General features: G+C 35.7%; 1 protein-coding gene across 1 annotated transcript in view; it reads left to right on the top strand.

The window, feature by feature from the left end:
* The window catches only part of LOC145986680 (putative fatty acyl-CoA reductase CG5065), a 57,948-nt gene extending 30,335 nt beyond the window's left edge, over positions 1-27,613 (top strand). The window contains exons 3-8 of the mRNA XM_083120983.1: positions 4,718-4,863; positions 20,142-20,251; positions 20,876-21,068; positions 22,199-22,438; positions 24,556-24,813; positions 26,522-27,613. Of these exons, the coding sequence (XP_082977109.1) occupies positions 4,718-4,863; positions 20,142-20,251; positions 20,876-21,068; positions 22,199-22,438; positions 24,556-24,813; positions 26,522-26,699 (1,125 nt within the window). The 3' untranslated portion in view covers positions 26,700-27,613. The remainder of the gene's footprint in view (positions 1-4,717; positions 4,864-20,141; positions 20,252-20,875; positions 21,069-22,198; positions 22,439-24,555; positions 24,814-26,521) is intronic.
* The last annotated feature ends 191 nt before the right edge of the window (positions 27,614-27,804 follow it).

Below are 27,804 nucleotides of genomic sequence, written 5' to 3'. Positions count from 1 at the left end.
GGTACAAACGTGTGCATTATCGCTGATGAAACGAGTGTCTATAGTTTTCAGATTCTTTTATGTCATTGGAGAAAGAAGATATTTACTGCATTCTACTCTGTACTGCACCGCCTTTCTTCTATACCTGTCACAAGCTGCACGTGTGAGAGAGAGCTTTCTCCAAGCTTACCCAAGTTAAAATTAAATTAAGAGCAACTCAGAAGCAGGGTAGATTGGAAGCCCTGCTCTTGCTATTTGTCGAACAGGAAAAAGATTAGTCTATTGATGCAAATGAAGTTATTGATGAGTTTAAGAACATTGTACCTTTTGACAGACATCATCTTGTTATAGATGACTTGTATTTTGATGTATTTGTTTGTAACATTTATGAACATTTTGTGTGTGTGTAATTTCTATGTAATTTGATTTTTTTCTACTACTTATATTCAGAAATTTCCAACACTGTCATTTAGTGAATTTATATTCCTTTACAAACACCAGTGCAGTTAAGAGCCAAGTGATTGTGTTGCAAAATATGCTATTAAAAATGTGCAAAAACCTCATTTTTTTTTCTTTGTGCACACCCAAATATAAAGTTCTAGCTACGCCTATGCTCACTCTTTTAGTTTTATTGCATTCATGGATATATATATGTGTCCGCGCGTGTATAAAACATATTATTTAAATACATTACACAATCAATTCATACGCCCCATAACAAACCAAATGCAAAAATTATATAAATTGTCTCTGAAATGTGCGCGCTCCTTTCCCTCCAAACCAAACTGTTATAGCAGCAACTGGTTGAAGCACTTAGTTGTTCTTACTTGTCCCTCTGGTAATACACAATGCATTACAAAAAAGAAAGAAATTGCGAGCAAGGAAATTTTTCGATCCAAATTTATATAAATTGAAAACAGTATTGATTTAATAGCGCGCAAAAAATTCATGGGATGCCATGGCATTCTCGTTTACATTTTTCCTCATTCAATCATTCGGCGTAGAGGAACAACTCTCTCAGCCCTTTAGCTACTACTGCTCTGAACTTGACAATACTGTAAGAAAATTTTACGAATTGAAATTTAATTTGTATAAAATTTGAAGTCGAGGGTGCAATTGCTCCTCTGTGACCCCCTGCAGATGCTCCTGACCGTCTGGAAGAAATAATGCAAGAAAGACTTGAAAACTAATTCCATTTTCAGTATCTTTTGTCCTGCTACTCTTAGATTCTGCTAGTCTTGCATTCTTTTACTTCAATGTTTGCCCCTCTAGAATTTATTTCCGTCCAAGGTTGGGAAAAGGCAATGCCCCTGCCCCCTTGTGGTTGTGCTACTGAACCCCCTTCTCCCGTAGTTGCTTCGAACTTTCATCGGCTTGAAAATACTTAATTTTCTATTTAAGAGTATAATAATATAGGGGCGTGGAACGTCTGGAAAGGGGGAGGGGCAAGGATGACCACATCACCCCCTTCGAAAACGTATATCAACCTAAAAGTATATATGTTACACGTATAATTTTATTTTAGTCATAGTAATTTACATTAATTATTTTGCTAAAATTTCAAATTCAAGTGGTGTTTTTTGAGGGGGGCAACACTATTATCGGGGTAATATGCCCTATTGAAAAATACCTTGTTTGTCCCTTCGTGGAAAAAAAAAATATGTGAACGTCTGTGATTAGGGGGGCAACTGCCCTCCTTGCCCCCCGTGCGCACACCTATGGCAGGAATGATGCAACTAGAAAAATAATGCATGTGATAAAGCTACATCACTCAAAGTAACTGCTGTATTGAAGTTGTGGGGCCAACCTTATATTATGAGATATACATCTCGAATTTTCTATCGATGCAGGGGGCTATAATGTCGTATTTATAGCAAAAATGAGCATGAATTTGACCTTTGTAGAGAGTTTAGGTGGGTATTCATGAAATTTTGGGGTGGGTGTGTTGGAAGGGTATTGGAGTTGTGTGGTGGAGATCAACCATTGCGTACAGCTACGAAGTAACACACATGGAAGGAAATATTTATCAGAAATCACGTGGTTTTGTTTACATTAAATTCGTTCTCACTAGATGAAGAGTAGTTACATCATTGGAGCAGGTTACTTGCAAGTAATGCAACAAAAAAGCAACAATGTATGCAAGCTTAGACTTTGGAGCTGGAAAGTCTTTTAACACGTTACCATCTGGTGTCCCTGCTTCTTGCATGCAACGGTAAAAACGGCAACGGTAAATTCAAGGATACAAACATGTTTTCTATATATCAGCCTTACGTATTACCTCCTTCCACCACACTAACGAAGCAAACAAAGAATTGTGAATTACTTTCCACGCAGCTTTAATTTATTTTCCTTTCTCGATTAAAAAAAAATAAACTGAAAAACTTGCCTAAGAGCATTAATAAATATGTATAAATTCAAAGGGATTTGGATTAATAAAAGTTGCAATTCTTCACGTCTACTGAGAAAAATTCACGGAATTCCCGGTGAGTAGTCACCCTCCAACAATCTTCCACATACATGGAGAAAGATACCAGAAGAGTATGAAGGTCGCCACTGAATACCAAGGCAAGTGTTACATGTAATTACATGACAGGCTTTCGACCTTGGACAATATACACTTGAATTCCTCTTAATTCTGGCGTTGCTAGTCTTTCTAATGCATTACGATGGAAGCATTGTCTTTCTAATGCATGACGAGAGAAGCATTGTCTGGAACGAGGCATGGGAAGTGTTGCAACATGGAAAGCAACTTCACTAGGCTGACAGAAAATCATGTTCAACATGTGCAAGTACTTAGGCCACGGTACGGTCAGGTGCATAAATATGCCAGTCTTGGAACGATAATTTTTAAAAGTAGAAATTAACCGAGTTACAGTTAGTCTTTTTCACATGTAATTGAGCTACAGTTACCACTAGACCCTACTTTAAGGAAGTAACTTTAAATTACTTTATTCTGGATTATCTGCGTATAACTCATAGAATGTGTTTTGTTCCTGAACTGCAAGTGGACTGTTACTTTCTTTACTGATGACCAGTGCTTGAAGTTAGGGAGATGCAGGAGATAGCAAACATTTTGCAAAGCTAACCCCAAAGCTCAACCAAACATCTCCCCATCTAACATTTTCCACTTCAGCCACTGCTAATGGCCAATGGCAATGACCTTTAAATTTTGACAATTTACTGATAACTGAAAATTAGCACTAATATTCATGATTTTTATGATAAAACCTCAAATGTTGCAAATATAGAGATAATAAAATTCGAAGTACCTCTTATACTTGAAAAATTATGTGACAGAAACCCCTTGCTCAAAACAAGTGTGTGTATGATGATTGAAATTTTATTTCTAATTTTTAAAAACCATAATTTTATTTATTACTGTTCAAATGTATATTTAATGTTAATTTCATTATATGTTACCTGAAATAATAAACTAATTACAGTCACTCACTCAAAAAGTAACTAGTTACTGTCACACAAAAAGTAACTGCAACAGTAAAATGTACATAGGTTTTGCAGAGGAGGGACACTCAAATAGTATTTTAGCACAGAAAGTCAAGCATCTATTTGATAATTTGGTAGCTGCAGTCAATAAGGGTCCCGACCTTAATAATTCATTAATTTTATAGGGGCCTCTGGACGAATAACAGATCACCTTTGTAAGCAAAGTGCCCCAAGTTTAATAATTTAGTTCAGGGTATAATAACTCAGCGGCCTTGAGATAATGTGTACTGAGTTAATAACATACTGCCAACACTTAATGGGTTTCAGATTTAATAACACACAAATTCACCAGAGTGAATACCTCACCAGCCACCAGAATTAGGAGCTCATAATAATAACACATGGTGTAACAGCCCGTGAGAATCAGTGCCTACCTACCAACCTCCGGCCTCACACCCACCGTATGTGGGAGATCATTCAACTGGTTATGGGGGACACGTGGTCAGCAAGACGAACCCCCAGTTGTTCTTTTATGTATTCTATGACCAGCTTACACTACTCATTCATAGCTCCAACTGTCCCACACACAGGCCAAAATCTCAGGAGAAATTGTTACACTTCCTCCAGAAGACAAGAACCTGTAGCCTGAGCCCAAAACTTGTGCCTTAGGTTACAGTGTGGGACAGAATTAAGAGGTACTAGGTTTAAACATTCAGGGGGTCTTGATTGTAATAATTTAATGGTTTGGAAATAATATGGATATCCACTATAATAATTCAGTGTCCTGGAATTACCTGGAACTGGGTATTATGAATTAAGAGCCGTCTTTAATAACTCATGAATCTGACTGCAATACATATTTGTCCTTCAAATTACAGTGTGTCCATGGATTTAATACCAAATTGGCACAGTCTGTCTGTAATTAGGTTCAATAGGTAGTTCTGCTATGCACCATTGCCTGAGACAAATGTTAGCCTATATCTACAGCAGAGAAATACAGTGGCATCATTACGTTATTGTGCCACTTGAATATGGTCTGGTTAGCAGTTGGAAAGATGCCACTTTCTGGTGAAATTGGATATACATATCCCCTCAACTCAAATACTGCCACTATTGCTTCACATTATTACTGCTTGTAATAATGTGTATTTATCTTCTCTCAAAAATAGACAAAATTTCCTTTTTAAGATATAGATCTTGCTTACACATGGATATAGCAATACTATATTGTAAAGTATAATTCATACACATTCTGAAGTTTAGTGTGATTAATCTCAAGCTATTATGTTTTCAGGTTCTTCTGTATGTATCAACAGCATACAGCAACAGTCATCATCCTGTTGTGGATGAGGTCATATATCCTGCACTTGTAGACCCACAAGGTGTCATTGACTGTGTGGAATGGATGAACGATGATGTTTTGGAAGCAATAACTCCAAAGTAAGTACTATTATGAGTGGTATATGTCTCTAAAGTAGGCATGACTAATAATACTAATATAACCTTACTTGTTTGAAAGAGGGATGGAGACAGTTGTACAGAAATCCAATCAAATTATGCAAGGGAGGGTCAATTATAAACCTTAATTTGTCTTTGTTTTTATCTAGCAAATTTCTTCATGTAGGGTTTGCACAAGTTTGCTGCATTTCAGCATAGGCCCACTGCTCATCTACGTATAATTTCAAGTCGAGTTAATGCCTTTATACTTCAAAAACAATAATCTTTGTGATGTACATACAGTCACTTTTGAGCCACTGCAAAGGAGTTTCCACCCATCTGCCTGCGAAATGAGGAAATTGTCGAACTTCCTCCTTTGTTTGTGAACTTGCTGGTGTGGTAGCATGAATAGAGATAATGAATTTTCATTTACGGGAGAATTTCGATACGTTTTAGGCTTCCAGAGGGTGCAAGTGTGTGGAGGAGATGCCATCTTAAAATGACAAAAATGAAATTGTGAAGTTCACGTAATCAGTGTTGCAGCCTTGATGTTGTTTTGTAAATAATAATTGATGTATTACATAAATTTGAACTATATAAAGTCTATCATACAATTTTTGTTGAACTTCTAAGGTTTTTCATTTGACTCACCCTCGTGTGTGCAAGGGCCTCCCCAATGGTGCACTGGTAGCGTTGTAGCCTTGTAATCAAGGGGTCCCAGGTTCGATACCTGGTGGAGGCAACATAGTGGTTCGGGTACCACTTTAAACTGTAGGTCCAGTCCCGATTAGCCTTCCTGTGCATAAAGTGGACTTAAAACACCAAATCAATCAATCAATCGTATGTGCCAAAAACGTAAGTAATTGTAAGGTAAATGGCAATTGCTCTGCACTGCAAAAAGCAACCACATTACAGTTTTTTTTTTATTCTTCAGAAAAGAGTGTCACTTGTAACAGCATTACCGAAAAATATTCCCATTAATATATATCAACTTTACTACTCATAATGCTCAGAATTTTGACTTAATGGAATAGCCCTTCATAAGATTTGTTTAAGAATGAAAGTGATGTGGTAATTGAGTTAATAGGCTTGTAGCATGTAATGCATATTCATCTATGCTGGAAGATACTTGGCATTGTCAACATCATCGGTAATTCAAAGGTAACATATACCATTATGAGAATATTGGTTGAGATGATTTCCACACAGATAAGTCAGCATAAGTAAAAAAATCTGGTGAAGCCGGGACTGGATTGGTAGCATAATTGGTATTCAGACAGAGATTCAGGTCCTAGTCACACCTTCATTTTCTGCTACAGTCTCACAATTAACTCTTGTGTTTATACTGCAATTGATGTTCAGTCATCATCAACTAATTGATCATTTCCTGCATTGGAAATGGGGAATGCTGAGCCAAAAGGGATGTTATAAGATGAACCATACTCCCCCTTCTCCCCAGGCCTGCCACTGCTATTACTCAATGAACTCAACTACTCAGACACAGTGTTTCTTTCAGGCACTTTTACGGGGGTGCTACCCCTCGAGACAAAATTGTACAACAAAACCAAAGTATAAAACTTTTCTGCTACCGTTGTGTCCCTTGCATCAGACTGCATTACTTTGTGTGGTGAACATTTTTCCCTTTATATTTGCCTCTGTGAATAACAACGCCCACACTTGTCCAATCTTACAGAAGAAGCAGAATAAAACTGGCAACCGTACTAGCCATATCTCCTCTCTCCCACCTCGAATGAAAGTTTCAATATTACTTGCAATGTGGTGAATGAAATCCTCAGTGCACTTTCTATCCTCAGCAACGCTTTGCAAAAGAAGGATTTGAGTCTGGCCAAAGTCCTCTCTCTAATTACTTCAACCAAACTGCATATGCAGGATATTGCAAATCAGTGTGAAAACATCAACAGTGATCTGCAAAAAATATTCAAACCGAAATGAAGAATATCAGATCTGAAGCGCACCTGGTTGCTGTTGAAGATGCTAGGAAAATTTTCTGTGGGATGAAGGAATACGCAGAAAGTGTAATTGAAGAAATGGAAAACAGGTTCAACGATCAATCTGTTGATACCATGAGATTCTCTAGTCAATTTGGAACCCTTCAGTCAGTAGTAGACTTACAAGACACCGAAGTCAAAAGGTTTTGTGCTAATTTTCCCATGCTTAGGTGCTGACCTCAAGCCCTATAAATTTTTTGTCAAGTCGATGCTTGATAATGGAATCTCCTATACAGAAGCTGACAATCCATTGTTGAAAATCTGAGAAGCTGACGTGGGATATTGCGAGTTGAAAAAACTCTGTGAAGTCCTTCTAAACATTCCTGTAACAACAGCCGGCGTAGAAAGGTCTTTCAGTGCTATGAATAGGATACTAACTAGGACAAGAAGGAGAATGCTACCAGGAACTTTAATGCATTGGATGATAATAAGCATTGAGGGACATAAGATTGCAACTGATGATTTTCTGGAGAAAACAGTATATTTATATGCCACGAAGAAAGTTCGCAGGATAAGATTGCTGTAAATTCTTCATGTCATCTTAAGCTTTGCATGATGTGTTCTATTGAGTTTAATAATTGTAATATTTTTCCTGGTTCACCATTGTGGAATTTGTTCTGGATGATTAAATGTAAAAGTAGGTGATAATTTACTATTTTCTATTGTAATGCTAAATGACAATATAATATTTGTAACAGTTAGGCAACAGACTATTAAAAACAAACAAACAAATAAATAGAAAAATCTATGTCTTTCCACATTGAATTACTAAGTATACTTAGGTCACCGCATCCTACTTTATTTCTGTTACGATACGTCATTTCCCACCTGTAACGCTCAGTGTCAAATTCATTGACAAACCACGAACGACCACTGGTAATTCTCAATGTTAAACGCACATATGTTGTATTTCGCAGATGAGATTCACAATGCCCTTCTGGTTCTCTTGAATTCTCCCCTAGAGCGAATTTTCTGAAAGAAACACTGCTCAGACAGTAGAAGCAAGGTATAACATACATATACATATTGGGTCAATCCATATGAAATCATACCAGCTGGTTGCTTGACCATTTTTAAAAAAGTTTATTTTTTGAGTGGTGTGAGTCTCATATATTGACAGTTCAGATCCACTCTTATTTTATTTTTACTATCACCGATTTGAAGATGGCGGGCATTTTTTTATCATGGCGCGCGTCATTTTCTCCATTCGTAAGCATCAGCGGCAACTTTTTTTTCTCAGCTCTGGTAAGTCCTACGACAATGAGACAAAATCTGTGATGTTAAGCACATTATAGGCTACAATTATATTTCTGTTTAATTTTCTAAATATTATTCCTTCATAATAAATTTTAAGGTTAAAATTGTGTATTTTAATCGCTCAAAATGACATTTTCGGACATTTTTTTTGGGGGGGGAAGGCAGTTTGTTTGATACTTGGATTTTTTTGTGCAAGTACCTGTGTACCAATAGAGTACGTCAAAATTATTTGAAACTTGAGACTTTAATATTTTTTTTTCTACAGGGTCATAAACATGTACTTTTTGTTAAAAAAATCCAAGTTCAGGGTTAAATATCTCTGGTGGGCAGTTGTTTAAAAATCTGAAATTTGTACACAATACAGTACTTCAGGATAAGTAACTTCAGGAAAAATTTTGAGTTTGAGATTTAATTGGTTTAGGAGATACAAAACTCGTGAAAAATTCAACATTTTGCATTAAATATGGCATGCCTAATTTCATTTCTTATTAACATTTTGTGTTGAAATTCTGCAAACTGTAATTTGGAATGTCAATGAACAACATTACAATCCTGAAATGGCTCTGCAATAAAGTATATATACGAGGGCGTGCTGAAAAGTAACGCTTCCTACGTTTTTATTTTCTTTGTTACCTTGTAAACGCATTTTGGATTTTGAGCAACCATACATTGCACTTATAAGACTTTCCAGCTTCTCCATTGCAGGTTTCAAACTTCTATCGCCAGGGGGTGCTGAACTATTGCGAGGAAAATGGCAGCATGTAACCATGCAATGTCGGTGAAGCGCCTGAAGTAGCGTGCAGTGATAAGAGTTTCTAAACGCAGAAAATGTGCTACAAATTGACATTCATCTGAGACTGAGGTCACTTTATGGGGATGAATGTGTAGACATCAGTACTGTTCAATCGTGGGCTGTTCATGCTCGTAAAGATAACCCCAGCTGAAGAAATCTCAGCGATGTGAGAGAATGGAGTGAAAGGCCAGGAACTAGAACTGATGGAGGTCATCGGATTCGTGTTCAGCTGGGGTTTTCTTTAAGAGCATGATAAACTCAAGATCGCGCAGTACTGATGTCTAACACATTCATCCCCATAATATTCCCTCAGTCACAGATGAATGTCAATTTGTAGCACATTTTCTGCGTTTAGAAACTCGATCACTGCACGCTACTTCAGGCGCTTAACCAACATTGCATGGTTACATGCTGCCATTTTCCTCGCAATAGTTCAGCACCCCCTGGCGATAGAAGTTTGAAACCTGCAATGGAGAAGCTGGAAAGTCTTATAAGTGCAATGTATGGTTGCTCAAAATCCAAAATGCGTTTACAAGGTAACAAAGAAAATAAAAACGTAGGAAGCGTTACTTTTCAGCACGCCCTCGTATATATACTTTATTGCAGAGCCATTTCAGGATTGTAATGTTGTTCATTGACATTCCAAATTACAGTTTGCAGAATTTCAACACAAAATGTTAATAAGAAATGAAATTAGGCATGCCATATTTAATGCAAAATGTTGAATTTTTCACGAGTTTTGTATCTCCTAAACCAATTAAATCTCAAACTCAAAATTTTTTCTGAAGTTACTTATCCTGAAGTACTGTATTGTGTACAAATTTCAGATTTTTAAACAACTGCCCACCAGAGATATTTAACCCTGAACTTGGATTTTTTTTAACAAAAAGTACATGTTTATGACCCTGTAGAAAAAAAAATATTAAAGTCTCAAGCTTCAAATAATTTTGACGTACTCTATTGGTACACAGGTACTTGCACAAAAAAATCCAAGTATCAAACAAACTGCCTTCCCCCCCAAAAAAAGTCCGAAAATATCATTTTGAGCGATTAAAATACACAATTTTAACCTTAAAATTTATTATGAAGGAATAATATTTAGAAAATTACACAGAAATATAATTGTAGCCTATAATGTGCTTAACATCACAGATTTTGTCTCATTGTCGTAGGACTTACCAGAGCTGAGAAAAAAAAGTTTCCGCCGATGCTTACGAATGGAGAAAATGACGCGCGCCATGATAAAAAAATTCCCGCCATCTTCAAATCGGTGATAGTAAAAATAAAATAAGAGTGGTTCTGAACTGTCAATATATGAGGCTCACACCACTCAAAAAATAAACTTTTTTAAAAATGGTCAAGCAACCAGCTGGTATGATTTCATATGGATTGACCCTATTGTTAAACACACAATTTATCAGTTATGTTCAAAATAAATTAATGCTGGTAAAAAAGAATTAAATTTCCGAAGAATGGAAAGCTGTTTATGATCTCTGGTAAGAGACTGCAAGTTTGATCATGGCGCTGTCATCTGCTCATCAGGGAGAGTTTTTTTAGATACATATGTGTACAAGCCAGTTGCACTTATGTCTGCCTAGTATGTCCATGTTTCCAGGCTGCAACTATACTGAAGCAAACTGATCCATTTTGTGAAGGCTACATTACTGGCTTTCTGGTACGAACTATACCTATTCTGCTATCATAGGCCTTTCAGGAAGTGAACATTTTTGATAACAAAGAAAGGGATTAGCACTGTGCTGAATAAAGAGGGAAAGGTATGTATGGCATTATTCCCAAAAGGACAAAAAAAAACAGGCAAACCCATGAACTGCAACCTGCACACAAGTTGAGAACATCATTTAAAAACTGTGAACACCATTATCAACCATGATTTGAAGTTGAAAATGCATCACAAGAACAGAGTTCACAAATTGTTGGCTTGCCAGATTGCAGAATGTCACACAAACCACAGGAAGATGTACAAGAGTAACCTGGCAGGAGAAAGATGGAAATTTGTGATGACTTAGGATGAAACATATGTCTATCAAAGTGATTGAAAGAAACCCCGTGTGATTTGATAGCCCCCAAAGGGTGCAAACATTTTCAAAAATGGTCTTGGAATGCAAGACAACTTTTTCCAAAGGATTCATATTTCATATGAAGTGGTAAATGGAAAGAAATATAGTGATGTGGTAAATAGCGGAAAAGTCTGTCTTCTGATGACTGGTGAAAAATGCAGTCAAATGGTAAGTGATAAAAATGGTAGTGAAGAAAATAAAGATTACAGTGAAGTGAGAAAAGATGAAAAAGACAAGGAAGTGGAAAATGATAAAAGAGTTAATGTAAAACAAAAAGAACCACCTGCACGAACATCTGATAGAATAAGGAGTGTTCCGGGCAAATTTAAAGATGATTTTTTATTGTAAAATGTAAAAATGCAACAAATATTGTAAATGTTAAACCTAAGGAACAAGGTCTTACACCCAATAGTTTCTCTCAAATGAAAAAGAGAGTTATACAATGCAATATTGTGCATCTAAACATTCAAGGTATTACAGGCAAAGTGTTAGATTTAGAAATGCTCCTAACCGATGAATGTTTAGATGCACATGTACTGTGTGTTACTGAGCACTGGCTGTCCAAAGATGAAATTACTTACCTTCAAATTCCAAATTTCCACCTAGCTAGTTTCTCATCAAGGTCTCTAATAAAACGAGGGGGAACAGGCATATTTACAAAAAATGATATAATTGCCAAACAAATTGTCCCCAAAACTGTGAGACCTATAGAAAAACATTTTGAAGTTAGTGTTGTACGTCTTGCGCAATATAATTTAATAATAGTATGTTGCTACAGAACGCCTGATGCAGACTATACAATATTCATAAAAAATCTGTCAGTATTGTTAGATGAATTAAAAAGTTACACATGTGAAATTTTGGTATGCGGGGACCTAAACATTGATTTTCTAAAAAATACAGGACGGAAACTGCACTTTGAAGCCACAATAAACACTTTTGGCCTAAAGCAAATTGTAACTACACCCACGTGCATAACGAAAGAGACACTCTCCCTCATAGACCACATGTTAATAAGTGTACACTCAAAAGAGTATCAATGTGAAAACATATCAGTCCACTTCTCCGACCATGAAGCACAATTTTTATGTCTCACATGTAAAAGAGAAGCTACTGAATATCATAGAAAGCCACTAAAAATGCAGAAACGTAAATATGATGAAGGTTCTATACTCATGTTTATTGGAAAACTAAACAGCGAAAATTGGGAAGATATTTATAACTTACCTTCCACAAACGAAAAATTTAATCTCTTTCTGAACAAAATTATCTTGTTACACAATGAATGTTTTCCACCTAAACAAGTAAACATATCCACCGAGTGTAAACCATGGGTCACAAACGGAATCAGAATCTCAAGTAGAAAACTAAAAATGCTCCATTCTGAAAGTAAGGTGAATCCCAATCCATCTTTTCTGAAATATTACAAGAGGTATAAGCAAATATATAAAAATGTACTCCACAAATCAAAAATTAATCATAATGACCGTAAAATCAATAATTCAAACAATAAATGTAAAACAATGTGGGAAATTATAAGAAATGCATCAACAAAACGCCAATCTTTAGGTAATAATATGGTGATATGCATTAGTGGAAAAGAAGTCCAACATCCCCCTAATATTGCGAATGCTTTCAATGAGTATTTTGTAAATGCAGTTCCAAATAGAAGGAATGGGTTTATGGCTGCTCCAGAAGAATGTTCTACACACATAACAGTGAATGACAAATCCTTGTTCATTTCCCCCATTACTGGACAGGAATTAAAGATAATCTTCAGGTGTATAAAAAACAAACGATCTTCCGGCATTGATGAAATACCAGACTTCCTAATTAAGAAATGTTATAGTTCCCTATGTCAACCATTACTACATATAATAAACAATTCCATTGAACAGGGTATTTTCCCAGACAGGCTAAAGATAGCTGTTGTTAAACCATTACTGAAGAAAAATGACCCAAAGGATTTATCAAATTACAGGCCCATTTTGCAACTCTCAGTCTTCTCAAAAATTATTGAACATGCAATAATGATGAGAGTAGAAAATTTCTGTAGTAAACACTCAATCTTAAGCTTGTCGCAGCATGGTTTTAGGTCCGAACGAAGCACGAAAACAGCGTTAGCAGACTTAGTAGAATGTGTCACACAATCTCTGAATAATTGTAATCATACGGTAGGAGTCTTTTGTGACCCATCAAAAGCTTTCGATTCTGTAAATCACGAGATATTGCTGTGGAAACTTCAAAAACTTGGTATTCATGGACTACCACAAAAGTGGTTTCAATCTTATCTTACCAACAGAAAGCAAATTGTAGAAATCGCTCACACCACAGCAAAAGGATACGTAACACATCAACACTCCACCATGAAAAGTGTAACATGTGGGGTGCCTCAGGGAAGTATTCTTGGCCCTCTTTTGTTTCTTATGTACATAAATGATTTACCAAATGTTATACCTGAGGCAAATGCAATATTATATGCTGATGATACAAATATTATAGTAACAGACACTTCCAAAGATGCTCTACAATCTAAGGCTAATAACGTATTAAACAAATTAGATGACTGGTTTTTAAATAATAATCTACTCCTCAACAGCAAAAAAACAAATTACATTACATTTTCTACAATCCAAACCAGAAACCAAATAAGCCTCAATCTAATATCTGGGAATACACAACTAGAGCCTAAAAAAAATTCAAAATTTCTGGGTATAATTCTGGATGAACACCTTAGCTATACAGAACACATAAACACGCTACAATCAAAATTAAGTAGTGTGTGCTATGCCCTTCGAGAAATGGTAGACATCTCAAGCACCCAAACTGTAAAGTGCCTTTATATGGCAAATTTTGATGCTTTACTAAGATACGGTATTATGGTTTGGGGTAACAAGGGCCACTCCAATGTCCTTTTTATGCTTCAAAAAAGAGCTATAAGAATCATAGCTGGAGTAAAGAAAACTTATTCATGTAGAACTCTTTTCCGTAAACTTAATGTGTTAACTCTCCCCTGCATATATATTTATGAATGCTTAATTTATGTTAAGCAAAATATTTCCAACTTTGCCACAAATGAGGAAATACATGGCCTAAACACAAGAAATAAAGACAAACTTCACATAAAACACTGCCGCCTTAACTTATGTAAGAAAGGTCCATTAAATTCTTCCATAGATCTCTACAATAAACTACCACAAGATGTGAGGAAAGAACCAAAATTGATGATATTCAAGCACAAGATAAAATCAATGCTTTTGAAGCATGTTTTTTATTCTATAGCTGAATACATGGAAGCGACTTTTACATAAGACAAATGTACATAATGTAGTATAATCACATATTATTCTTGTAAAATTAAATGTCAAATGAAAGTGGGTAATTAGTATATCTTCTCATGTTATATTTTTTTGTGATTTTGATATAATAGCAGAGTAAGACCCAATTTTTTTACAATTTTTGGCTATATATTTTGTATTTGTAAAATCTATTAATGTAGTATTGTATTGACATGTCCTATATTACCATGTACTGTAATTTGTACACACCGGTAGTCCTTGGATGCAAATAAACTAAACTAAACTAAACTAAGCTGCACACAGTTATAATTAGACGTCGGATTTTAGGTGTTTAACCTATTTTTTCCTTTACAGGTACGTAAGAAATAATAAGTTATGCCAGCATTTTGTTAAAAAACGCAACAACTGATGAGTTTTATAGTACCTAAAAAACCTATTTTGCTTGTTAGAACCCATTTTATGTTTATGCTCCTAAATCTACCCTTTTTTGTTAGGTTTTTATATATTTTTAAAGGTTTTACAGGATTTTTATGTCACACACAGGCATTTGCTTTGTTTGGTCACAAAAAAATTAAATGACAAACTTGTTTCAATCAATATTCCTTCATCCAAGTCCATGGTGACTTTTCAAAGCTCTAAGCAAAGTAAAATGTCCGGTTACACTGTTACTTGTACAGTCCAAAGTGCAAACTGATGATATGTGTTGTCCTGCTCACTTTCGCATCACTTCGGTGCTTTGTGGCATTCACGCCTTGCAAACTAACATTTCAGCATTGAAGTTTGCACCACTGACAATGTTTTTGTTGAAAGATTATTTTATGCACATAAGATGATCCTCACTGACAAATTTGCGGAGTTTGACTGTGGATAACATGGAAAACGATTGTTGCCTGACTATGCGGATAAGAGTGGATTTTAATAGTAAATTTCCAAGGGTAAGATCTGCCATCGTCATAGGGTTAGGCAACACACATAACTTTATGCAAGATAGTGCGTATTTCAGGATATAGGTGTCCCATTTTCATTTCCGGTGACTATATCTAATCAGTATTTTTTAGGAATTTTGAACTATTTTATGTTTTCTTTTAACCTACTGCAGCATGGACGTCCGCAGGATTTTTTCCAGGGAGGGGCAAGGAAGGTATTTTTTTCCAGGGGGGGCAAACAAGGTAAATTTTCCCCAATAATAGTGTTGTTTCCTCAGGAAACATTGCTTAAATTTGAATTTATCATATTCATGTAATAATTAAGACATATAATTGTGGCTGAAATGAAATTATATGTGACAAATATATAATTTTTGGTTGACTTTCATTTTCCAGGGGGGGCAATGGCCCCCCCTTGCCCCCCTTCCGGACGCCCATGTACTGCAGGATTTTTGGAGCCTAACTTAAGATTTTTAGGACCTTTTTTAGGATTTTTAGAACCTATTTTAGGGTTTTTCGAACCTATTTTAGAATTTTTAGAGCCTATTTTAGGAACCAAAGCACACTTTTTAGAACCTAAAAATTAGAGGTCTAGTTATAATGGAAGGTTAACCATTTACCATGTTGCAAACAAGGCTAAAGGAAACTCCACATTCTGCCTCCAATTCACCACACCTGAATCCCGGTTTCATATGGTGGAGACACAAATCAGATCTGGGTGCAAGATTAAGCCTCTAGTCATACATCTCATTCAACTCTTATATTCCTAGTAGGAAACAGGAATGCATGCTATTTCTTTCAATAACACTCCAGTGAAATCACCTGATGTGTTTTCCATGGATTTTTGTGCCTTTGAACTGCTGAAAAAGGCACTGGGAAACAGGCATCCATATAACGTAGACGACTTATGGAAAGCCTGTAAGGAGGATTGGGAAAAGAATGGATATGGCTGTTCTTTGCAGAAGCCTTCTGCAAAGGAAATTAAGATACATAGCAGTGGCGTATACTGGGTTAAGAACCTGGGCTATCGCACCATATCATAGTGTTCAAATGGACAAAAATTTGCTGGTGAGGGTGTTTTTGTTTTTTAACTCATTTGGGGTGGCGGGTTGAAGTGATGTGACTCTGTGATTAAAAATATATACCTCATAAATAAAACATGGAAATGTACACTGTCAATAAGGAAAGGATTTCAAGAATTTCATTGTTATTTGCATAAATGAGAGGCCCATATTGTGAAATATTATTTAGGCCTATATACGAGAATAAAAAAAAAATTCAACCTACCTATTTTCACGATTTTAAGTTCGGGTACTCCTTGTTGGAGCAGTAATAACGTAGTTGCCTTGAAACTAAGGGGTCCCTCGTCTGATACATGGTGGTTTAGATACCACTTTAACTGTAGGTCCGATCCCCATTAACTTATCTGTTCAAATAGTGGACATACAAGAAAAATCCACAACGATTTGGAGCTTATCGTCATTCGTAAGCCAAAAAGACAGCTTGTTAATTATATCCCTCATTTCAGTTCACTACACAACACAACACAGCACATATCATTCACAAAAGTACAATCCACTCACTACTGTATTCACACGCTGCTTCTAAATAAATTCCATGCACCAAGACCACTCGACACGATGTAGACTAGAACTGGTCCTTGTCATTTCGGTAAACCATTCCTGCTCAGCCAACAATTTTCTAATCCCCACTGTATCTCTAGTTGTTTGAAGGTCAACGACCACTTTTTCAACTCCTCTGCAAGCGTTCAATGATGTTCTTGTTACTGCCACATGACACTTTCCCCTTGCCTGCGATAATTTGGCTTCAAAATTCCCCATTCCTTGGAAAATTGGTTTGCAACATTGAACCAGACTGTTGAGGAAGTTCAGAGGGTTTTTTCCCTGCCATATGCAACCCTGTTCTCTCTCCTGTAACAGTTTGACTCCACATTTCCCCGATCCTGGGAAAATTACATGGTGGGAAAAATTGGTTTGCAACATTGATCGGAGTCCTGTCAAGCTTACCCGTCAGCCCCATGAAGTTGCCCGCCAGCTGGCCAGCCGTCTCGCGAATTCAAAGAAAGTGGGCAATGTTTCCAACTTCTAAGACATCAGGTTCATCTTCTTATTGAAATGAACAATTTTATGCACATTTTCTGATAGATATTTTTTCTATATTTTATTCCCTGAGTCTTTGCTTTGCAGATAGCCTAGATAGACCCGAATATATGCCTCTGATACATAGGTATAGTTATCATGAAAGGACACTATATGTGTAAATTGAACATTATCAGTGGTTGGAACATACAAACTCTAATTGACAATCTTTATAGTCAAACCCAGATATTTCTGCCACAATCGGTGCAGTAAAACGAGAGATCCAGTGTTGCTAATCTGCTCGATAGAAAAATCGCTAAAGTGCTCCGAGCCACAGCTGTTCGTAGAACAAGGAAATTAGAGAACTCAGCTCTATCTATCGTTGAGTTTTAAACGCCATGCATTATAACCAGGGCTGGGATTTATATGTGCTAACAAGTGACTTTATATGTACATACATATGGACTAAATCCGCTACATGTGGACTAATCCTTGTGTAAAATTACCCAAAATGATGTAAAGAAGACTTCTTCATAGTGATTTCAAATAAAATTAAACAATTTATTATTTTTCCATTGCATTAATGGACCTGGTGGCATTTTAACTGTTCACTCCCAATAAGCCCATCCACACTGGTACTGGAACTGCAACGACATGTGATGCACGACTGACACTACCACTGGTTTGAGAACTAATAACACTGTTCTACACATGTTTTATTACAGAAATGTGAGTACCCAATCTTTACTAATATGAGGATGCTCATTACGGAAGTGTTTAAAGTGGAGGAAACAGAGTTATGCTTTCCCCCAGTTAAGAGAATTATCATAAAGCATCACTAGCATTAAGTTAATTTGCATCTGTCTTTCACGGCATCTCTCATCTATGTTTTCACGCTTTAATTTCAAAATTTGAGTTGTATTAATTCTTCCCAAGTGCCCCCCTGGCCTCCTTTTGCGGGCGCTCTTAATATATTTATTAATTTATGCCCACATTGATTATGATTAATTGTAATGTAACATGAATTATGCTATCTTGAAAATAAGAGCCAACGCATTGTTTATGGGTAACATGAATTATGCCGTAACTCAAATTAAGAGCCAATCTTAGAAAATGAAATTCGTATTCGTGTTCAGGAGGTCAATTTCAGTAAGAAAGAGCTGCTTTCCATCCTGTAACAGAAAAAAGTTAAAATTTTTAGAACAGTGTAACTTGCAAATGTGTTAAACAGCGATTTAATTGGACCACATACACTCCTCCTTAAGCAGTATTATTGCCTCTCTGTGATGGGCGACAGTTGGCTGCCTTTGTTGTACATTTACAAACGATGCAGGCTTCCGAAACAAGAATAAGAAGTACATATATTGCCACCAGAGGATAAGCCGTGCGGCTTTTTCTTTTGTTATGAACTTGTCACCCATCAAAAAATGCCACTTTTAACACACACACACAAAAAAACAAACATCATGCATCACATTAAGCTGCAAACATAACAGCAATTCCTACAAGAAAACATGCCAGTGCCGGAGACGAGGGTTGAAATGCTCATGCATCCACATAATTTATTTCTTTTGAGCAATTCTATTTAAAAAGAAAAAAAAGTGATCAAACACATGCATTTTCACTTAAACACACGCAATACAATGTCAAACCAGTCAAATACTTAAAATAAAAATATGGTGTTTACAATCCAACAAAACTAACCGTGATTTTGCCTTTCTCCTTCCGTAACAGAAATAGTGCTTCATATTTACATTTGGCAAAGGTGTAAAACTCTATAACAAGCTGCCAGTGGAATTCAAGAATCATAATCCAACCCAATTTAAAATAACAGTAAAAAGCTTGCTTATGAAGTATTTGTTTTTTAGCACAGAGGAGTACTTGGATCATATTTTTCATTAATAGACATAACCTTTGATTTTTCTTCTCTTTTTTAAGTTATTCTATACTCTTTTATACTTTTTATTATGCATAAGTATGTGTTAATTCCTTTGTACTCAAAATCATACATGTAATTAACCCATCCCATATCATACTGCTATTTGTACTTATAAGATCAAGTGGATGGAAATGAATCATATCATATCATATCAGACTGTCTCATGACTGTTAAACTAATGTAGTAGCAGTGTCATATTGTTTTATTTTATACTCTTTATACTTTTTCATATGCTTAAGTATGTGTTAATTCCTTTGTACTCAAAATTACACATGTAATTGACCTATCTCATATCATAGTGCTATTTGTACTCATATGATCAAGTGGATGGAAATAAATCTTATCTTATCTTACACTAGTCATTAGCTAGCCAATGAATATGCACTGCATAAAAGAAGCAACCACTACGCCATGCTATATTGCCACATTACCATTCCTGCCGAACGGTGTGAACCGGGAGCTGGAGTGCTATTCAATTGTTTTCAATGATGTTTGCGCGAGTGTGTCCAGGAATGGAATGACAATATGGCAACAATGGCAAAGGTTGGCGAGCAGGTTAGAACAAGTGATGCTAAGAGAGAGGGAGACGAAACTAAAATTAGTATCTGCGCAACTGCAAAGATATGTGTGTTGCACTCTACCAAAGATAGGAAACAACCCTTTGTATTATGATGAGTGGTCAGAGTGTGAGTACATATGTGAGGGCAACAATTTCTCCAGCTGGCAACATTTGTAAAAAATGTGCCCTTATTTGTATCATTGTTATTGTTTTGAACTGAGAAATCCCCACTCACTTACATATTTTTGTTCCAATGTTTCAGCAAAAACAGTTTCCACTTTCACGTAACTATGACAGTGACTGGGTATTTTATTCTTTTAAGGCTGATGGATAACCTACCAAACACATATGCATTTTCAAAATCATTAGCAGAGCATGTCGTCTACCAACAAAAGGGCAGGATCAACGCAGCCATTCTGAGACCTTCTATAGGTAATGTACAGGCAAATGCAAATACAATAATGTAATTTGTACACTCACTTATTTTCAGGTTTCACTCTATGTTCAGTATAGAAAATTAATTGGATAAAATACAAGAAAGTAGGAAACACAAGATAAAATTACCCAAAAAAGTAACAGTCAAGTAATATTGTGTGAAAGCATGCAGAAATAAATTAATACTTTCAATTCCTTTACATTTTAGAAATACTCATCAGCTGTTTTCGGAATGAATAAGTTCTTAACAACTGATAGATTAGCTGTAAACAAAATTCTAAAATTTTCATGCTTAAAAGCTCATGATTGAAATTTTACTAAATTCAACACTGTGTATTTAAATTCGACAGAAAGTTGGCAAAAATTGTGTTAAAACAGTGTAAAGCAGACACTCAGTATCCCAATATAACATTACTACATAAAATGAGATTTTCACAAATGGCTTTTAAAGATATGTGCTGCAGTTATATACTACAGTGTTATATTGTTATTTGCAAAGCTCATTACTCACAACTGTTATGGTGAGCTCTTTCAGTCACTGACAGGCTAAAAAGGGACAGCAACACCAAATTATCAATATGTTGATGTTTCACTAACATAAAAATCAATTATTATTTCCAGTGAATCCTTCCGTGAATGAGCCAGTCCCAGGATGGGTTGACGTTTACTCGGGACTCACTGGAATGCTGATTGGAGCTGGTAAAGGAGTTATGAGGACAATGTACTGTAAACAGGATCTTCATGTGGATCTTGTCCCCGTGGATTATGTTGTCAACAGCATCATTGTTGCAGCCTGGCACACAGGAGTTGCTAAGTAAGATATATTTCTGTCTTTTGGTATCATGTTTCGCAATAACAAAGTCCAACCATTCGCATCATGTTGGGCTTTTGAATACCTTAATACAACCAGTTTCAATCACTGACAGGCTAAAAAAAAAAAAGCACAGTAACATCTTGTTCAAGATATATGGCATATACACTACACTCCCGTTTAACCGAATTTGATGTGATCGATGGTGCTTCGATTGAACGAAAATTCGGTTAAACCGGAATAAAGTTTTTTTGATGTACAGATCGTACATTTTATTACATACAGTATTTTGATATACAGTACTGTATTTTGATATACAGCTATGTACAGTATAACGCTCACTAACAGTAAAATTTCAGGCGCACCGAACTGAATTACAAATTCATATCCTTCTTACAAAATTCCTAGGAATTCCACTCCATATCTTCCAGCCTTCATGGCAGAGTGGTCAAAGTACCATGCCATGAAGCCAAAGGCAACAGGTTCAAACTCTGGGTCAGGTATGGAGTTTCACTGAGTTTGTCCTATCATCTATATCCCCCAATTATCATTCATCCTCTTCATTGCAATTAACCCAATGGGTAGAACAGTGATGTGAAATCATTAAAATACAAACAAAGTTATTGCATATCTGTTTTAAAAAATCTCCCCTTCCTCCTTCACTGCAATTCTGCAAAAAGTCAATTTGTAAAATGATCTTTAAAACCATTTTTACCCTAACTGCAGTGCCTCCTCGATGGCGCAGTAGTAGCATCCTCACCTTGTAATCAAGGGGTCCCAGGTTCGATATGCGGTGGGGGCACATAGAGGTTCGGATCCCACTTTAAACTGTAGGTCCAGTCACAATTAGCCTTACTGTGCATAAAGTGGACTTAAAACACCAATTCAATCAATCAACCCTAACTGCAGTGAAATTCAAAAACACTAAATAAATATGCAAATTCAAAATAAAAGCATGGTGTAATTAACACCAACAGTAATAATAGTCACAAATGACAATTATATTATGTACTTTTCTAATTGCTTTTCACCTTGTTCCACTAAAAAAAATGAGGAAAATAAATAAGGTAGTAGCTGTAAATTAGAAAGATAGAAATATGTAGACATTTAGTAATGTATTTATTCTCTTTTAGGCCTAATGATATCTTTGTCTATAATTGCGTGGCTGGTGAGGATAAGCCTGCTAAATGGGGCGAAATGATCAACACCACAAAACAAGTTGTGAAGGATGTCCCATTGAACGACTCTTTTTGGTACCCCGGAGGAAGCCTGAAGAGCTCAAAACTTGTGAATTTCATTTGTTTTCTCCTTGTACAGCTGTTTCCAGCTCTCATTGTCGACTTTTTCCTTTTAATGACAGGCAAGAAGCCATTGTAAGTATACATTTTGATCAAGTGGCTCATTATTTGTTAGACCTATGCACAAAGTTTCCTTTAGAATCATGGGTGTTGCAATTGGTCAATCAAAATTCTCCTGGAAATTAGAACTGATTTCAAATTAAAGAAAGAATAAAAAAAAACTTGTGTGATTCCAGCATAATAACTAAATGAAAAATGCATTTGGTATAAAAAATAGTGTAAAATGCAGGAACCAGGACTCAACTTCATGTTTTCATAATCTTCCAAGCAATAAACTGTTCGAGAAGTTTTGAAAATTCTACAAATCAGGTTACATAAATCTTAGTGGTTTAAATTTCCACAAATTTTCAAATCTTAATATCAAAATATAATATTAGTATATTAATGATATGAAATATGAAGAATAAAGACTGAAAGCCTCTCCAAAAATATAATAATAATGAATTGCAATATAAGTAATATTTTATTGTTACTGGTTAAAAATATCCTTTGATAATTATTACTTTCTATTATTCAATTTTACTTCAATGGTCTGACCACCCCTACAAAATTTTGTGGCAATGCCCATGGGCACAATGTAAGATACCAGCAACCTCTGGAGGTTTGACATGTAAGGTTTTCATGAAATTGATTCAGATGTATGGAATCAAAATAAGGCATATCTTGCAATGCATGCCATCATTTCAGTAAGCTGGAGTCCAGTTTAGGCATGTACTTACTTTATTAGTTGCTCTAGCTATCACGATGTGTCGAAAACTAGAGTAACTAAAAAAGTAACTACATTCCTAAACTGTACCTCAGCTACCTAGTATATGGAAACAAGTTATAAAAACAAGTTTGTAATTTAATAACTTGATGAGCTAATTTCTACAGGGGTTATTGTGTAGGATAAAATTTGTTTTGTCAATTGATAGCCTCTTGCTTCTGATACACAATGTCTAATAAATTTAATTCCCAATATTTCTATAGACCAGTTTCAAATTTGACATCACTCATTTATTAGAAATTTATTATAGAATAAAGCATAATGATAAAAGATGTAAATTTCAGTGAATTACTGTTCCAGCACAATAGCTAAATTTCAATTAGCTTCAAAGCAGAGTGCAAAATGCATTAAATATCAGCACATTTTCTATGCATATAAAAGAGTGTGTTATTATGGTATTTTATTTAAATGATTTATAATATAATGTTGTGAAATAATATAAAATATATTAGTATTAGTTTTAGCCTTAATAATTTTGAAAGTATTTTTCTCCAACTTAAAGTAACCTCCTTCCTTAAAATGCAATTTTAATACTTATTATTTAGAGGGGAAAAATTGTGTTCTATAGAAATAGGAGTGCAAAGTTGCACAATATAAACTTGGCAACTGCAATTTAACCCTAACTTTCAAAGATTTATCTTGATTGAGGTGGGTAATAGTTATAAGTCCCACACCGCGTACAGGTTTGAGCCTCCTGGGGGAAGCATAACATCTTTTCTCCTGAAATTTCGGCCTGTGTATGGGACCGGTGGCCAACCACCATCGTGAGGAAATTGGGGAGCTACGAATGAGTAGTGTAACCCAATCATGAAACCCTACAACAACGACTGGAGGGATCGTTGTGCTGACCATACTTGATCAGCCCGTAATTGGTTGGATAATCTCCCACCTCGGCAGGTGGGAATGAGATCGGCTGTTAGTAGGTAGGCCCTGACTTTCATTTGTTGTTGCACCTTGGGATATTATTATTATTAATAGTGATAATAACATTTGGGAATTACTCTAGGTGTCTATTCTCTTGATTTCTGGAGAGGATGGGGATGCAAGACAAAAAAATGTTTATGCAATATGGAAGCAATATCATAGAGTACAATCGAGGTTGTTGTTATTGCTATCATTATTATTCCTACATAAGTGTTGGCCAGTCATCATCAGTGACAAGTCAATTTGTCTATTTTCAAGTAACCTGTTGCTTCAGTGTGAAATTCCCCTTAAATAATGCACTTTGTTGGTTATGCTTTTGTAATGCCACAATTTTAATTTACTTCTATCAGAGTCCATAACACTTTTAGAAAATTGGATTAATTCAATTCATTCAATTAAAGATGTCAGTATCGTAACCAATAATTATATACTTTTCTTTCAGTTTGGTGAAACTGCAAATCAAGCTATACCGCACTGCTCAAGCTCTTGAATACTATGTAATCCATGAATGGAAATTCCTTAGCAAAAATCATAGAAGTTTACTGAACAGATTATCACCAGAGGATAAGGAAATATATTATTATGATATATCCACCCTGAACTGGACCAAATACTTCAGAAACTGTGCCCTGGGAGCTAGGCAGTATCTGTTGAAGGAAGACATCAGCACGCTTCCAGCTGCACGAGCCCATTTCTGGAGGTAAATTGAATCCATTTACATAAAATTAGTTATTTATTTTGGCTTTGTTATTAATATAATGATGATTCTAGCTTAACCCATTTTGACATCTCACGCCTGCATGGCACTTTGATTTAGTTTATTTTATGTTGTTCTTCTGTCACTTTTGGGTTATTGTGAAGATGAGAGTGAGTGATGATATGATGGAGAAACAACATATATGCAATATATGTGAGAAACACTCACAAGAAACATTCGAACCTGAGACCCCTGGCATCGTAGCATGCTGTGCCAAGCACTCCACCATGGAAGTCAGCACCTGCATGGTAGAGTTTGGTCCTCAAGTCACTTCACGTGTCCCAGATGCAAGCATGCAGTGGTCTATTATTTAACCTGGAAGGAAACAACATGCTCTTTGTCAGGATGCATGCTGGGTAAATATTACCCATAACCTTTTTATTGTATTATGCAATTGGTAACGCTAAGGAAAAAGTATGATGCTTTCTGCGAGAACCCATGCTGAGTAAATATTACCCACAAGGAAAATTACTTCTTAAATCTGAATTATAATTGGTTTTAAGCATGCAAATAACAAAGCCTTTAATGATTAAACATCCCGTGTCGTGGCCATGCGGTCTAAGGCATCATGCTTTGGGCTCTGGCTACGGGATGCCTGCAGATTCAAGTATCCTGGGGGAAGCATAACAACTTTTATCATGAGATTTTGGCCTGTGTATGGGACCGGTGGGCACTCACCATTGTGAGGAAATTGGGAGCTGCAAGTGAGTAGCGTAACCCGGTCATGGAAACCTACAACAACAACTGGGGGTTCGTCATGCTGCCACACGTCACCCCGTAACTGGTTGCATGATCTCCCACCTGTCAAGGCAGTCGGTGTGTAAGTCCTGGCTCTCACGGGCTGTTGTGCCATGGGTTATTTTTTATTATTAATATTGATTAAAGTAATTTTATTAAGTATGAACATTTTTGTTGCATCATGAAACTGATAACGATGAAATGAAAACAAGAGTTATGTTGAGTTAGAGTTTTAAGTCCACTTTATGCACAGTAAGGCTAATCGGGACTGGACCTATAGTTTCAAGTGGGATCCGAACCACTTGTGCCTCCACCGGGTATCAAACCTGGGACCCATTGATTACAAGGTGACGACACTACCACTGCGCCATCGGCGAGGCCCTGAAATGAAAACAAGAAAAGAAGAACATGTTGAAATGCCAACCTAAAATGTATGAGCACATGTGTGGGTGAAATTTACGCAGGCAATATTTCTACGGGCCTGCGAGTGGAACTACCAAAGTTTCACAGCTGGTTCAGCATTCTGACAGTTCACTGGCCTCATGCACTAGAAACGATTAAAAAATATATTTCAAATTCACTTGGGTAATTTTTACACATGCACACATCCTGACGAGCTAACAATTAAGCCATTATAATATTACAAAATTGATGAAAAATAATTTATTTGTATTCTAAAGTTTGTATTGAGTATAATTATATTGAAGAGTAATGCAATAGTTTTAAAAATTTTGTACATGCATGATAATAAGTTTATGTAATGATGAACTCTAAATTTACTCACCATATTTACAGCTTCTGTTATCATTAATGACAATAAGATTCTTATTACCTTATTACAATATTCCTGAATGTATTCATGTTTTATCTGTGTGACATAATTATCTAAGGCCACCTTGTATTGTGTTTTCAGAATGTACTATGTGGATATGGCAGCTAAAGTAATTTTGTTCCTTTTGATCACCTGGTGCCTATTTGCCTTCATCCAGACACAAGCAGATGTGTTTCAGATAACTGGGAATGCAGTGGAAAGTCCACTGAAAAGCATCTTTGTAGGTGCTCAGAGTATAGAACAAGCTTCAACAACATGAAGAGAACTTCACAGCAGTAACTGATATACCAAAGTAGTGCAGTATCATTTACTCTTAAAACTTCTGGGCATTTTCACACAATATATTGTATAACATGGATCGTGTAACCTGTTCATCATGTGGTTACAATGTTACTGCTCTGGTAAAATGCTCAAAAGTAATATGGAAGCCAGTGATATTTTCTATGCTGATAAAAGCAATTATAAGCTAAGTATGATTAAATAGGTTTATGTATTAATAATCCATCTGTACTTAGCCCATACATTCTGCATGCTACTTAACATTAGAATATTGCTAAAGTTAATGTATAATGAGGTACTTTTTGACTTTTTTATAAAAATCTGTTGAGGTATGACACCTACTATGAAAGAAATGAGGCTTATTCGAAAGACGGAAACGTGAATGGATGGGCTTGGAAACAATATGCATTAAGTCAAGTATTTTATGATTGTTAATTTATTTATTTTTCTACCAGTCTTCATGATTTTAATACGTAAAAATTAATTGTTTCTCTCTAAATCTAATTTTGAAATTTTTACTCAAAATTTAATTACTGTGTATACATATTATACTGTATCAAATTTTTGTTTCATAATGTTGTTTACTACATACAAATATATACGTTTCCGTTTCATATGATGAAGTAAACTTTAGTTATTATATAAAGAAAACTAACAAATATAAGAATGTTGGCAATACATATAATAGGAACTACAAATTCAAGATGCAGTGTAAAAGTTTTATTTTATGTATGCATGCATTGATAGATTTGCATAAATGATGCACATTTGCACAATTGTATATATTTTTTGTACATATACATTTATATACCAGTTCCTTTCTATTATTAAAGCTTTGTTGTTTGTGTATGTATATTGTTTGTGTAACTATATTGTTTTAATAAAGTATATAGATGCAAAAATATTTATTAAAAAATCAACCCTATCAATGACAAAAAAAATTATAATTTGATGTTATGATTCTCAGAAAGTTGGTGATATTTACCATGTTAATGTGAAAATTTGCCACCGTTAGCTTTCTTAACACATTGAATCCTATGTTCATGCTATGCACGAGCATCCTGAATATGGCGAGTGTCCCATGC

Source organism: Lepisma saccharinum, chromosome 4 (genome assembly GCF_977018435.1).
Source record: "Lepisma saccharinum chromosome 4, izLepSacc3.1, whole genome shotgun sequence".
Lineage (NCBI taxonomy): Eukaryota > Metazoa > Arthropoda > Insecta > Zygentoma > Lepismatidae > Lepisma > Lepisma saccharinum.
The sequence above is the reverse complement of the archived record's forward strand: the minus strand, read 5'-3'. Positions and strand labels throughout refer to the sequence as shown.